At 50.3% G+C, this 15,601-nt stretch overlaps 1 protein-coding gene across 1 annotated transcript in view; it reads right to left on the bottom strand.

Annotated features, from left to right (window-relative positions):
- Nucleotides 1-2,029: 2,029 nt before the first annotated feature.
- Nucleotides 2,030-15,601, bottom strand: part of IRS2 (insulin receptor substrate 2) — a 30,871-nt gene continuing 17,299 nt past the window's right edge. The window contains exon 2 of the mRNA XM_074378523.1: nt 2,030-4,477. Within this exon, the coding sequence (XP_074234624.1) occupies nt 4,473-4,477 (5 nt within the window). The 3' untranslated portion in view covers nt 2,030-4,472. The remainder of the gene's footprint in view (nt 4,478-15,601) is intronic.

Genomic DNA, 15,601 nt, shown 5'->3' on the forward strand with positions numbered 1-15,601 from the left:
CGCTTGTACGTTTGATGTGCCTTCTGTGAAACTCTATCCATCAATTAGGTGTTTTTGTTTTACTTTGGAGTCATCTGGGAATTCAGGGCTGTGGATGGGAAGGTCTGAAAAGGGCCTGGGCCACCCAGGGAGGCTGGCCAAGAGCTGAGGTAGGTTTCTTGAAGTGTAAAAAATTCTGGTCAAAACTTAAGAGCTTTTAGAGTTGAAAAGGGTGAAAGGAGGGGATTCTGAAATACAGAAAAGGAAACGGAGAAGCCACAGCTCAGAGGGTAGGATTTCTAACCGTGTGGTGACAGAAGCTGTGAGCACCTCGAGGGCTCCGAAGGACTCGGGAAGTAGCCCGAGAGGAACCAGATCGTGAAAGAGCGCGAGTCTCAACACGCGCCCGAGCACGGAATCGAGGAGGTGCCGACAGCAAACAGGGAGCCACCAATGGCGAGGCAGGGTCCTTTGGGGTCGTGGAGCAGGAACAGAGACCAAGCTGGAAGAGGCAAAACGCACCGGGAGCGCTTTCAAACTACCAGTCCTCGCCTGAGACTCTGCAGGGCCATCATCAGAGGTCGGCGCCAACAGGGATCGTCAGCGTCCTGCTGGCTTAGTTGCGCCAGCCAAAGGAACGTGGAGGCACTGCCCTCCTGGGAGGGGACGCAGAGCAGCACTGCACGTTTCCAAAGAAGCCCTTCCGCCCTTTGTCTTCCAGCCGGCGGCCCTGAAGGGCGGTACGACACAGAGGTCAATGCTGGTGGAGCCGTCGGCTGGGAGTTAGACGCCCAGAGGAGTGGACGGCCTGCCCAAGTCAGCCTGCAGACTTGCGAAGTGACGTTCAGCCTGGCACCCGGGACCAGGTATGAGCCTGCAGGTCCGCTCACAGATGCTGGAGACAGCGCCGAGACAGCCCCAGGACCCAGCGTGCATCTTCCAGTATGGCTCCTAATGGGTCAGAACCCAACTCCCCCCAAACCAACGCAGTGAGCCTTTCAGCCTTCCTCCTGGTGTATCTGAAGCTGACATTCTCCTCCAAGTCTACACACTGGTTTCCAGTGAGTGTCTCTAGCACCTACAGAGCTTTGAAACAACTCTTCACTTCTTTATTTACAGTCAGCTTTTCTGAGCAAACATGTTCGCGGGTTCCTGCCTCACACGGCTCCCCTGGACAGCCCTTCATCAGTAGTTAACGGATCTCAGGGACACTGAACCTTGCAGATCATACCTCCTCCTCAGCGCCTAACGGGAGGACGGTCCGTCTGGGCACTGACAGCCACATGCCACCTATGAGGTCCCAAACACCACACAGAGCTTGCCAGTCTTGTGATTTAAAAGCCATCATTTAAAAATCATCTCCCATATTGCTGGGTTTATTTGTTCAAAAGAGATGACACCCGTGTCATTGCATGGCGGTAATGTGAGGGTAAGGCGGATGGAGAGAAAAATTATTTCTAACAGGAGGTAAAACTGTCCTTGATAAATCAAGACAACAATTGTCGTATTTTCTGCCTCCTGAGTGGTACCTCCCGGCTCTGAGGACCTGATGTCTGCGTGGCCCGGTCCTCTGCATCCCGGAGGCAGCAGGCGGTGCCCAGGCGCCCAGGTGCTGGGGCTGTGCTGCAGCGGCCGCTTCCCGGCTCTGCGCGCCCAAGCTACACGCCCCTCACGAGTCCTGGCGCCCCCTGTGCCTCCGTCTCCTCACCTGTAGGTCGGGCTGGCGACTCCCACCACCGGAGGCTGCTAGGAGGGAGGGAGGAATTAAGACCTGCCCAGGTCTGGAATGCTCCGTACAGCCCCAGCACGCTCACAGCACTCCTACATCTGGAAAGTGAATGACATGGTTCTGGTTTTGTTTTCTGAACACAGCCCCTTCTGGCAAATTTTGTGATTTGGGGATATTTTCTAGTTTCAGAATAAAACCTTTAAGACGGGACCAAGCGTCTTTAAGGAGCCAAATATTTACCTCTTTAATCCAAAGCACTGAAAGAGTGGGCTTGACGTCAAATTCATCATCCACACAGGAAAAAGCAGCCCCCAGGCTTCCTTCGCTTCATAAATAATGTACTTTATTGTACTGCGTGTGGCTATTAAGGGGGGCATCCGTGATGGGAACAGACTACGCACGACACGCCACCGCAGTCCCGCCGAGTCCCGCCTCCGGCGGCGCCACAGCGGCCCGTGTGTACCGCGAGGGCGCGGGAAGACAGAGCGAGAGTCTGCTGTCATGTCACAATAGCAAGAAATATATTTAACATCTTGATATCCAGAAACAATACGTACCCCAAAAGAAAACACTGTTTAATAACTATTAAAGTTTATATAGCAAAAAATATTTTAAATTTAAGGTAAGTCAGGCAAAATGTACAAAGACCCAATATACATCGTGAAGTTTTAACAAACATAACATTTATACATTTTGGTTCCATTCTGTAAACTAAATTAAAAATGTAAATATTGCATATGCCTTTTTGAAATGTACAGGATAGAAGGAAATTTAGTATAGTGTCAACTTCTTACTTCGCTTGTTTTAAGTTGCAGGAGGAACGCGAACCACTGGGGTGGCGGCTCGGCTACACTGAGGACGGGGAAGCTACTTAACTACAAGGCAGAGGCTGCGCTCAGCTCAGTCCCACCTCCTGGGGGGAGTTTCGTAGCAAGGACCACCCATCCATCCTTAGTCCCAAAACTAAACCAAAACTTTAGGACATTTTATACATTTCAATAAAGTCTTTGTATGTTACACACTGAAGAATGACCTTCCAACTAATGTTGTGTGTGGTCTCCTGTGCACGTCTGGGCTGTCTGATTCCAGAGAAGGAAAACCTTAAAAACAGTCAGGGGAGTCACTTTACATTCAACTTTGTCTTGCAATACAATCCTCTGTTCTAAAAGTTCAGCATGGGAGGAAGACTTTTGCATTGCGATTAAATATATTTTTAAGACATTGAATTTTTTGGTCTTCCTCTAGAAAAGCCTCATTTTATTAATGCATTATTCTATAGTGATATATATCTATATATTTATATATATTTTTCTCCAAAAAAACCCACCTCAAATCTCCAATGAATTCGTGTAACCTCTATAGGACTCTCAGAGAAGAGGCACTGGGGACGCACCCCCGGGGGTGGGGGGGGGGAGGCTCTACATGCCCCTCCCCTCCAGTGGCAAGGGAGCAGTGAGATCAGGTGACATTCTGCTGGTCGAGGTCAGCAGTTTTCAGTGACACCTGCCAAGAACTGTCACAATACTGATATTTCTCAGAACACTGAAAACACACAAAACAAGGGCAGCCCTGTCGGGAGTTTTTGTGACAAGTAACGTGTCCTGTGCGATTGTTTTTCTTCTTCGTCGTCTATTAATAACACAGGGGCTATTAATGCCTCCTTCGTCCGTTTCTTTCCTTTTTGTCTTTGTTTTTGGTGTTCTGTTGTTGTTGTTCAGGGTAGCCTTGCCGGCTGACGTGACAGCATCACAGTAAATACAATACATTTTTTTAAAAAATCAGCCAAATCCTTAACCACCCTTGAACCACCCACATGCCTACGTGAATTTTTGGTTAGAGAAATACAAGTTCAAGATTAAGGATAGCAGAGACATTTGAGCTGTAAATAGGATCAAAGGCTTTTGCAATTTGAAGTACCTACAGAAACGTCTACATGGAGAAGATTAAACAAGTCTGTTAAAGGTAAAAAGAGATATTGACCCCTGTCCCAGACCCTCCCCTCCCACCCCCCACTACCCAACAGAGTTGATGATTTCCAAAAGTAGGTTTGCTTCAGTTACATATAATAATTATTATTTATTAATCCATCTTCAAAGTCCAATCTCAAATTTCATCTCCGCGGAGAAACGTCAGTCCCACACTGGGCTCTGTCTGTGAGTGAGCACGTAGGTACCTGGACTGGAGTCCACGAGCAGCCGCGTACGGGACCAGCCGGATGAGCCGAGGGCCACTGGGGACCCAGCAGAGGGGCGTGAGGCCCCGCCGGCCCCGACCACGCCGATCGGCTTCACCTGGAACTGAGGTAGGACGGTGGTAGTTTTGAGCGGATGCCAGTAAATTCCAGATTTCACCATGTTAGTGCCTGTGGGTAGAGGCTCCCAGCATGCTGAGGGGAGACCTGCTCTGCCCGGACGAAAGTAAAGAAGAACTCAAGACACCAGCCACCACTGAAAAGGCTCGTGAAGACATCCAATTTTCTTGTGAACCACTTCTTCCGCTAATTTCATCAAAAAACGAAACAAAACACAACAGGAACAGCACGAGGAGGAACGCCCCCTGCGGGAACACGGGAGAGAGGCAGGTGGCTCCACGCCTGACAGTGGCAGATGCTTCCACACGTGGTAATTGCTCAGATCCCAAAGAAAACAGTAAGCAGCTTTGGATTAAAAAAAAAAAACAAAACAAAAAAAAAAAAACGCTGAGTGTCCTCTTTTAACGTTTTTCTCTGACGTGTGATGTCGTGGGGACAGAGCCAGACAGATCTTCACTCTGAAAGAGGAGAGAGAAGCGTCAGTGGGACGGCCGTGCACACACAGACGAGGCCCCTCTTCCCCGGCCCCGTCACTTTCAGGAAATGACCCCTTTGGGACGCAAACTCTTACTCACTCCGTTTTCCCGAAATGAGCTCAACGGGTGAATTCCCAGCCAGTTTCCCAAGAGGCAGAGCGACTAGGCTCACGGCGAGTCGCAAGGCCCGTGAAGAGGGGTCCTGTTTTCAGCGCAAGAAAACTGCTCACAATTCTGACCCGACCCTTAGGGGGGGAGCCGGGCGACCTGGCGACAGCCCCCGACCGCCTGGGTCTGGGCTCTTCGTGGGGACAGAGAGGGAGGGACCGCTGCCTTCCTGTCAGGGCTTCAGGGAGGACGAAAACCAGGACACGTGTCACAGCGTGCTGTCAATCACACTGACGATGCAAACGTGTGTTACGGTCCGAACGTGGACGAAGTAATCATGGCCACGCTTCTGCCCTCGGAAAACCCTTCCCACCAGATAATCTACCCTGTGCCTAAGGTGACGCACGGTTTCAGAAGCTCCTGTTCTGTGCCGTCTCCCTCCGCCCACGGGCCCCCTTGAGCTGAACTGGCTGCACATGTGCTGGGACCCCCACCAGAACCAGCCATTTCCCTCATTCGGGGCTGAAGGATCCAACTTCCTTAACTTCTTCCTAATTCGCAATGTTTTCAGCATGTTTTTAATCTATGTGTCTATTCCTCTTTTATGGGACATAGCAACTGGAGACATCAATATTTCATAGCATGCTGCCCTTTTTTTTCCCGTTTTTGTTTTTGTTTTTAAAGCTTTTTGGCTTTTTAACAAAAATGCCAAGCTGTTGGTCGCTCCTCATGCTGGTGACTACTCAGTGGCACGCGTGCCCGGGGGGCCACGCCCCGTCGTAAACAGGAATGCTGTCTTCCCTTGCAGTTGGAGTCACTCAACCTGCATCTCTGAAAACGCCTTTAAAATCACTTAGAATTCTGACTCTAGGCTCCCACCACGTCCTGGATTTACATTCTTTGTGAATCTATTGCTTTTCTGTTCATCTTGAGCTCAGAGGACTAATCCCGCCAGACAGAAATTTCCAGCGGGTCCCCAGGCCGAGGGTGAGCCCCTGCCTGCTCTGCAGTCGGGCAGTGCCCCCCAGAACAGGAGCCTCACAGACACGCGCTGTCAGCGTACAACACAAAGACAGTATCTTCCCATGACTTTTTTCAAAAGTCCCCTATGTGTGACACTTTGAGGCAGTGCCACTTCTATTATTTTTCAAAAGGCTGATGTCCTTTAAAATGTTTCATTTAACTGTTCAGCCAATGACACTTACTGGAGAGCAGGGCCCCAACATTTCTCTGAAGGAAAAGATGTGTCTCCAGCTACTTTATTCACTCCTGTGGTTTCTGGTCCTAAGAGACTGCGGCGAGAGCCTGCAGGTTTTCGTCCCTTAAATATGAGCATTTGCTAAAATCCACTGGACAGGCGCCTCGCCCCAGATGAGCGCATTTTGTCACGCAGTCCTGTTCATGAGAAGCGCCCCTCACCCCCAGAGTCAGTCAAGACCCCACGAGTCCACTTGCAGGAAGATTTCTGTTGACTTCATTTTTACACTGACGTTTAGCTGAATGCGCCTAAATTGTCTCGTGTTAACCCCAAACCCCATTACCTTGAAAACAGCTAAGCAAGTGAGTTCTTTAATCCTTCAAACTCAAATGCACAGTCATATAAACGAGGGTTACTTATAGCTGAAAACTTCCTTCTCTTTACCCTCTGCAAATTCAGGGACATGTTCACTCTGTTTCTAAGGACGCTTTATTGCTATGAAGTGACTCCTATCATGAGAACGTCATCAACTCTGACCAAGTCGAATGTGTAATTTAATTTTTTTGAAGTTCAACACAACTGTGAAAACCTTCACCTCTGGGCACGAGTGTTATGAAAGAAAACGCAGCTAAAAGGCGAGGAAATCACTGAGTCATGTGTTTATCTGCACACTGAGCTTCCAGCATCATTTTCAATTCTGCGCTGGGGCGGGGTCTCCGCGAGGCACGTGGGCGCGGATGGGGACAATGTTCCCGCCGGCACGGGAGTCACAGGACAACCGATCTCCTGGCAGGGCAGGAAGGCCACGCTCTCAGGTGTGCCCCACGCTCTGAAAACACCTGTCTTCCGAAGGCTGCCCGGCCGCAGTTACCAGGAGAGGGAGAACAAAGCTCCTCCAGGGGCCCAGGAGAAGTGCGGGCTGCTGGCAACCCAGGGATGCAATCCGACATTGGGACAGGGAGGAACGTCATTCCCTAAGATGCTGAGTGGTGGGCCGAGCCGCCCCAGGGCTCCGGGGAGGGGAAGGGGCAGGGACATGCTCTGACACGTGGGCCGGGGGAGCCATGGATGACTGGGGAAGGAGGCCGACCCCACACACGCGGGCACGTGCACACACACACACACACGTGACGTCACAGGCTAAGGCCCAGGAGACCAGCAAGAAGGCGGCCACCAGCTCAGAGACAGACGTCTGGGCACGAGGAGCGCCGGGCTTCCAGCACATCTTCAAATGTGCAGATGGGCCCTGGCGTCAACACAACAACACACCGTGGATGCAGAGGACGCCAAGACCTGCAAGCCTCCTCCGGGGCCTGGGAACTTCAGTCACCTGCCACTGAAATCCCCGGGGCTCAGCCCTGGCTCACTCGGAGATCCTCCCACACGTGCCTCGGCAAGATCCCTGAGCGAGGACCGCCAGGAGGGGACCAGCTGCAGGAAAGGCGCAGGGGAGCCGCTCGGGAAGATGCCCGGGCTACAGGGCTCGCCTGCCCCGAGCAAGCAGGCTCCCCGCGGTCAGGCGGGCATCCCGGCAGCAAAGCGGGGCTGGCCACCTGGGAACCACACCTCACTCCTCTCCCTGCATTCTGCATCCTGCATCCCGCACCCGTGTCCCAGGACAAGGGGATGAAGGCAGGAGCTAGGAGCTAGGAATGGGAGCACACGTTTGCCTTTTCTTTATTTACTTTCAAAGTAAGTTAAACCATCCCTCCCCCTGAAAATGGTTCCGCCAACTAGGGGGCAAAAAGCCTAACATTCTAGCCTGGTACCTTCACCTGGAAATACTTACGCTTCTGAATGGAGAGATTTCCAGCAAATTTTTATTTATTTCATTATCTAGGTTAATTCTACTAGAGACAAAGAACAAATCATTCATTTTGCGATCTGTCCAGTGAACACCAGTTAGATGGGAGACACTCTCTGAACTGAGGAGGCGCCGCGGCAACGCAGAGAAGAGATGCGGCCAGAACCGTGCGCTGCTCTTGTGGCTGCGGAACTGCACGCCGGGTCTGATCCTGCTCCTGGAGGGACGCCTCTGAAAGCAAACTCGCTGATACACCTCGAATGCCATATAACTGCACACTAACATTCCGCAGCTTAGACGCTGCCGTGTAAGGATGGCCAGGCACAGAGACGCCTATCCATACAGTCACTGATTAAAAAGGAAAGCACTATCAGTAAAAGGACCGAAGTTGTTCCATGTGACACGTCACGCAGCCTGGCCACTCCCCACCTTTTCTTTTCACGCTCTCATTGACAAATGACGTCCATATGGGCCAGGGATCATAACCCCCTGGGGACCAGCATTAATTTCACCCCTTTCCTTCCTATTTAAAGGAGGAATCAGAATGCAAACGAGCACGAGTGTTGCCGGCAAAAGGTCCCTCCTCCAATTTGCTCTATTTTACAAAAAAGAAAGAAAGAAAGAAACAAACAAACAAACAAAGAAAAAACAAACAAACCACTAAAAAACCACTAAAATTGTCCGGAAGACAAATGGGAAAGCTGCAGTGCCACAGGCGGCACTGACGTCAGAACACAGACATGTCACACCACTGCTGAGCTGGCCTCCAGGATTTCAAACACGTTAGTGGAAAACACAGTGAGCAATGGATCCAGAAGATTTTAGAAATAAATCAGGTAAATGTACTCTGGTAAACAGACTCGAGCAGCATTCTGGATGTGCGTTCTGACTCATGACTTTATGATTTCTCATGAGAATCTGGGTTTGGATGCAGACCGAGTCTCGTGTGGGCTCACGTGGGACTGGGGCGCGGCACAGCGGAAGGGAACGGGGCCTCCCAGGCCTTTGGTGAGCAATGCTGCACCAAACAGAATCCAAACCCACACAGTAGGTACAAAGACTTCATATTTTCAGGCATATCTGCATGAGGAGCAGTGCAGACACCGACTCGCATGACAAAATGCAATAATATAGTTCTTAACATTAAAAATTGCATTTCTAGTAGCAACTCTGATGAAAAAAAGAAATAAACCCTCTGTGAGCCCAAACACGCCCTTCAAGTCCATTTAGACTTTTTGTTAAACATAGAATTAGAGGAGAAAATAAACTTTTCAGTTACACGAGAAATTCCTAGAAAAGTAAACCTGATAATTCAGTATCTCCCAACTTTACTAAAAGCAAAAAACACTCTCAGAATGTACCAAAAAAAAAAAAAAAAAAAAGTAAGGCTGGGCGTGATAACAAACTAGCCAGGGATTCTAAGAAAAACGGTCACTTGAAGCCTTCTTTTAAAATAGGAAAAAAAAAAACAAAAAAAAAACCTTAAAAGGAAAGCGTGGAAGAGCAGACCCCCAGGACAAGAGGGCACGGCGAGCGCTGTGGCCGCGGCTGCTTGTGCAGGTCTAGAGCCTTCCTGCAAACGAGCTCATCGTTTCCACTGATGGTTAAGCTCGTCTCATCCCGAATGCGTGTGATTAAAGAAATTCCCTAACAGCACGTTGCAACTTGATGTTAATGACACAACATGAAACAGGATGAGACGGCCAAGTTTTCCTCTGACGCTGGGTTAATAAAAGGCATCTCTCCTTCGTTAGCTCTTGATTAATCCTTCACGTAAGACCTTGTTTTAACCACCAAAGACTATGGCAGTCAAGGGTCCCAGACTGTCAGCTACCAGACCTCAGATTCCCTCCGTGTCACCAAAGTTCCACTCGCAGCAGCCTGCGTTAACTCCAGCTGCACAGGGCGCACCGATTTCATGCCGTAACACTTAAGTCTTTGTCTCTTTTCCACTTGCTACTAAAAAGCCTGACGTGTGCATCCGATACGCCACCTTCTGTGGCGAGGGTTTCCCCCAGCACCTGTGACGGTAACGGCCAGGATCAAAAGTGCCCCGAATCTGCTGGTGGAGCCTTCTCTTAATGTTTAAGAGGTCAGACCTTTTCTGGGTAAAAAGCAGGTGAAGCAGCACCGGTGCCTCAGAGCCGGTCAGCAGGCAAGGACGGTCCTTAACTTCTCCCAGAACTTTCCTCTCGGCTGCACTGGAGGCCCTCTCTGTCTGTTTCAGCAAACAAAAGACTGGAGGGCCTGGGGGAGCAGTGAGAGGAGGTCTAACTTCCACTTGGGCCCTGAAGTTCCGACCCTGACATGGTACCATCAGCCATTCATAAACTACCCCAAGACATCAAACCTGCAGACTATGGATGCTGGCTTCATGCGTCCGTCTCCCCTGCTGTCCGGGGGCTGGGCCACATCAGACCCAGCATCTGCAGGTGCCTGCGAGGTCCTTCCTGAAGACTCGTTGAGTTAAACTGAAATAAGAACCCACGCGGTTTATGCCATTTCTTCCAGGAAGTAAAGTGGAATCAACTCTTCTAAAGGCGCACAAAACTTTAGGGCGGTCTGAGGCTCCAGAGAAAAGAAAACCCTTCTTACCTCACACGAGAGGGGCACTCTAAGAGGGAGGTCAGCGAAGCATGGCCAAATCTGCTTCTGCAAATAAAGGTTTCCTGGAACACGGCCACGTTCACTCCTCTGGACATGGCTGCATCTCAGAGGAACAACAGAGGTGAGGGGCGGTGGCAGAGGCTGTGCCACCCAGGACTTGAGGAAGACAGTGAGGAGAGGGAGGGGTAAGTCTGAAAATGATAACATAAACTTCCATGTGCATGTTACACCTGAGACTAACGGATGCCGCCTGGAACGTTCCCAGCAAGCTTACTGCCTTCAGGACGCCTCGTCTGCTTACAAGCGCACCGTCCCATTGTAGACCCTACTGAGAACGAGGAGGCAAGTCACAACGCCAGCTACGAAGCCGCCACACGCTTTTGGAGTTAGTTTTCCTCACTCTTCTGTTCGGTGTTTCATGTATGACACAAAACTGCTGAATAAACCTGATTACTACTAAGTATATCCTCCAGTGTTACTCTTCCAACCTTAACAGAAGGGAAGTCCTGCAATTCAAAAAAAAGTCCAAACCCCTTCTCTTCCTGGGGCCATCTGAGCACGTAACTGTAAGCACTGTGTTTCTGCCCTTCGAAACAGTAAGAATATTGTGGCCAATTGATAAAACTTGCATTAAAATCACAAATAGTCTATGAAGGTTGTGATTCTTTCCTCAGATTTAACACATTATTATATTTATGATTTTTATACTGGTGTAAAAAATATGCATTTCTGTACATTATAAAAATGTTTATATTGTGTACGTAGGAAGTTCTCAAAACTAAATATTGTTTTCCTATAAAGCGAAGAAAACGGAGAATAACAATTTATTCAAAATATATCCGTTCCCAAATATCCTGTTGTTCTGTATTATTTAAAGTAAACAATTCTTTTCTTCAATTAAATAGTTAAGAGTGCTCCTGGGTTCTTTTTGTTTAGTAATTTGATGCCTTTTTGTTTTTATTATTGAAATTGAAATAAGCATTTCCCGGAAGTCTGAAATTATGCCAAATGCAATTCAAAGCCCCTCTATGATGTCACTGACTGGGAACCGTACTTACGAGTGTAGCTAAAAAGGCGTACCTTCAGGACCCTGAGCTATTCTCTGGTTTCCACATTTAATGCTAATGCAGTAATTTGGAGATGTAGCAGAAGTGCGTGTGGTGGGGCGAGCGCTTAGCGTGCACGAGGTCCTGCGTCCCATCCCCAACACCTCCATTAAAACAAATAACAGTCAGCGTTGTGACGTGCTTGCCTGTCATCACAGGAAAAAAATAAAGGAAAAAAAGCAAGAACTAAATGAGAAAGGGGAACCCGTTCCTGCCCCCCACCACGACATCTCCCTGATGCAGGACGCTGGCTCCTTTCTTGGGGGAAGGAAACACCTCGTCCGCGCGGGCACCTGGCCTCTGGATGCAGGATCTGGCAGCGGAGTCGAGCTGAGAGCCGAGTTCTGTCCCGGAGCAGGCAGACCCCCCGCCCACAGCGGGCGTCTCAGGGGCACGGCCTGGGTCCTCAGGAAGGACCCCAGGCAAGCCGTCCAGACGCCTGAAAACCACCTGCCTTCCCCCAAGCCAACTCTCTGCCACGTGGGTGTGACAGCCACTGTCCCTGCCGGAGTCGGGTCTCGGCCAGAGCCCACAAGCCTATTCCCGCTTCAGAAAGTGGGGACCTTATTCTCCTGCCGTGGATTCCTCCTGGGCCACGGGGAAACTACCAAAAGGGGTGTATGTAGCGCCCGTCTGAATAGGTAGTGCAAACACATCGTTTCTTCGTGTACGGAGAAGCGCACGCTGCTGCCATGACTGGCACCTCGGGGCCGCATCCCTGCTCCGCGCACCTCCAGTGACAGATACGCGTAACCGCTCGTTCTGCTGTGAGCAAGGCAGACCTGAGGGGGCGGCCGGGGACGCCTGGGCCTCCCACCCCCGCCGCTGGTCTGTGTGGCTGCAGCCGGGCTCCCCGGGCACGTCGGCGGCCACGGGCTCAGAATGACACCCGTGAACGACACCACCCACAACTCATCTTCCAGCAGCAAGTAAACAGCCATGGACGCACAGACACAAGGGCAAACAGCTCCCGGAAAAACAGCAAACTTGCTTTCACTGGACAGGAGCAGAACAGGAGCAGAACTGGTTTTTCCCTTTGGTCGGGGGTGACTCTGGGCCATTGAGCGTTAACAGCTCTCTAGCGCGGCTGGGCGCTTCCCCCACGCCCCGCGCGTGGGGCCTGGGGCTCCCCGGGGCAGGATGCTGCCAGCTAGCTGGGCCCCGGGCACAGAGCCTCCGTTCCCGCGGGTTCACGCACAGCGCTGCCCCGAAGCGCACATCAGCATTTAAATTCCTCCATTGCCAATGAGGGCGATTTACAGCCAGACGACCTAGGCTTGATAAAAATTTCAGTAACGATGAAAAGTGGAAGATGCTAAGTTACAGAACCGTCTTTATAAAGTTTACTTACTACAAAATAATATGAAGTAAGATAGAGGTGGCTGATGGCCGCACCTCCCCGGGGAAGTGCAGACAGCGCCCCCGCCGGCCAGGTTAAGCTACCGTGCGCCCCCTCAGCCCAGATGCCGCAACGTCTCTGTGTCATTCAAAACTTGAGTCTCAGCCTTGGCAGAACCTAACCTAGACATTCTTACACGCTCATCGGCTGGGAGAGGCCCTGGATCTGGGATTTTCAAAGGCCCCTCGGGAGAGGCGCAGGAGCTGGAAGGTTGGCAACCATGGCCCCCATCGCCTCCTGGGGGGCCCAGGACAGCCAGCTGTCGCACGCAGGGCTGGGAGGGGGCACCTGCTGCTGCCTCCTGGTGGGAGGCCTACATGCCCGGGGATGGAGGGCACCCAGCCCTGCCCAGACGGTGACACGGGGCACTGCTGGGACATCCTTGATCATCACCCCACCTCACCCCTCCCTCTTCCCCGGCGAGGAAGAGGCCAAGTGCAGCCACCTAACGAGAGCTTCTCAAACCGCAGCAGGCTTGAAAAAGGGGGAAATGATGAACTCAGCATGAAGACAACATTCCTTGCGGTAAAAGAAGGTTGGATTGTGAGTGCTAACTGGCCTCAACACATTCCCGGGCACCAAAAGCTGGGCAGGGCTTCCTGAAGACATTTAAGAATGGATTTATGCATCCACTGTGGAAAACAGTATGGGGATTCTTTAAAAAACTACAAATGGACTTACCACATGATCCAGCAATCCTACTCCTGGGCACACATCCAAAGGGAACTCTAATTTGAAAAGACACCTGCACCCCAATGTTCACAGCAGCACTATTTACAACAGCCCAGACGTGGAAGCACCTAAGTGTCCCCTGACAGATGACTGGATAAAGGAGATACAGTATTTATTTAAAATGGAATACTACTTGGCCATAGAAAAGACTAAAATATTGCCATTTGCAGCAACATGGATGGACTTGGAGGTCATCATTCTAAGTGAAGTGAGCCAGAAAGAGAAAGAAAAATACCATATGAGATCGCTCATATGTGGAATTAAAAAAAAAAAAGACAAATGAACTTCTTTACAAAACAGAAACAGACTCAGGGACATAGAAAACAAACTTCTGGTCACCGGGGGGACAGAGAGTACAAAGGGATAAACTGGGAGTTCGAGATTTGCAGACACAAAAACTACTACACATAAAACAGACAGACAGCAAGGTCCTACTGCGCAGCACAGGGAACCCTATTCAACATCTTGTAACAGCCTATCGTGAAAAAGAGTATGAAAATGAATATGTGTGTATGTGTGACTGAAACCTCATGCCGACCACCAGAAATGGACACAACGTTGGAAAGTGACTATAATTCAACTAAAAAAATTAAGAACTGATACAAAATGTTTAGAAAAGAATGGGTTTAAGTAAGAGGTGGCTTCCTAATCACCTCTTTAGAAGTCGAGACAAACTCCAGGCGGAACAGACGGACCCTTCACAGACAACGACCGTGCCCTGCGCCCCACAGACACGGCCCACGCCCTCCCAGGAGAGCACCGCACGGACCCACGTGGCCCGTCCCGGGAGACCACTTCCGCCCTTTCACATTTAGCAGCTGCATGAGTTTGCGACACCCTGTATGTATGAATTCATATAAAGTAACATACTTTCCATTCTCTTTGGACAGCAAAGGGCCATTTTACAATTTCTACTTGTTGAACTGAACAGGAATGGGGCACTTTGAAGCCAAAGGGACCTAAACAATGAGAAACCAAGAGAAACAGCCCACGGGCTCATCCTTTACACACTTGGCACCCATATAAGAGTATGCGTGAATCAAGTTATTTACGAATCCATGCTGGCAATCTGCCAGGAGGGCGAGTGTGGCGGACACGGGGCAGGGGTGCAGTCCCCTGCGGCGTGCGTCCTCGCCAAGCCTTGGGTGCTGGTCACAGACCTTCCCGACACGCAGCCCGCTGCCACTCACCGCGCCCTGCCCTGGTCCCTGACACACCAAGTTCCCACAAATTCCTTCATGAACCAGAGAACTCAAGAGACCCGTGTTTCCTACAATAACGCACTCGACAGCGATCACTGACGTGTCATGCTTCCGGCCTGGAAGAGGCAGCAGCAAGCTCTACGGGAAGGAGTAACCACTAATGCAGCTGAGTGAGTCACAAGGAAGGATGCGCTTCTGCAAGACGCTTCACACGTGCATGCTTTTTCACGTCTTTCAGAAAAATTAAGTAAAACTAAGTCAACATTCTAAACAGAGACTTAAACCTATGTCAGGTCCTTAAAATGACACAAGCTACAACTAACCACACACAAGTCCATTTACCAAGTGTGCTTTCCCCATAGACAGGCTAAGAGGAGGAGAGGGTCTCTGACTACTAGTTTTTCTTGACGTCCTTCACCCTGAGCACCAGACGCCCCGTCAGAGCTTTCCTGTTAGGCGCAGTCTCCCCGGGATGCATGGAATGCTGATTAATCTATCATTTTGTTTCCAAATCAGCTGAAGAAAGAAATCAGTTTGTTGCAGAGCCTGAATGTAGTGCTCCTTACAGGAAAGCCCGCTGTGCGGATGCCCTGGGGGTGGGGAGTAGGGAGTAGCTGACCCAGTTTTTTAAAGGAAGGCATGGTGGTACCCGGAAGACACAGAACCAGGTATCAACAAAGGGGCCGGGGCAACGCTCCCTACAGCCCAGCAGAGACCCTGCGAGGCATTCGGAGGGGTGGGGTGCCCACAGCTAGATCCCCTCGCCCTCGGGCTGTTCCTTTAAAAATAAGGATAAGACAGATAAACAACGAGGTCCTACTGTGCAGCACAAGGAACTAGTCAGTAGCTTGTAATAGCCTATAATGGAAAAGAATATGAAAAAGAGTGTGTGTGTGTGTGTGTGTGTGTGTGTGTATATGACTGAGTCACAACGCTGTACACCAGAAACT

Source organism: Camelus bactrianus, chromosome 14 (genome assembly GCF_048773025.1).
Source record: "Camelus bactrianus isolate YW-2024 breed Bactrian camel chromosome 14, ASM4877302v1, whole genome shotgun sequence".
Classification (NCBI taxonomy): Eukaryota; Metazoa; Chordata; class Mammalia; order Artiodactyla; family Camelidae; genus Camelus; species Camelus bactrianus.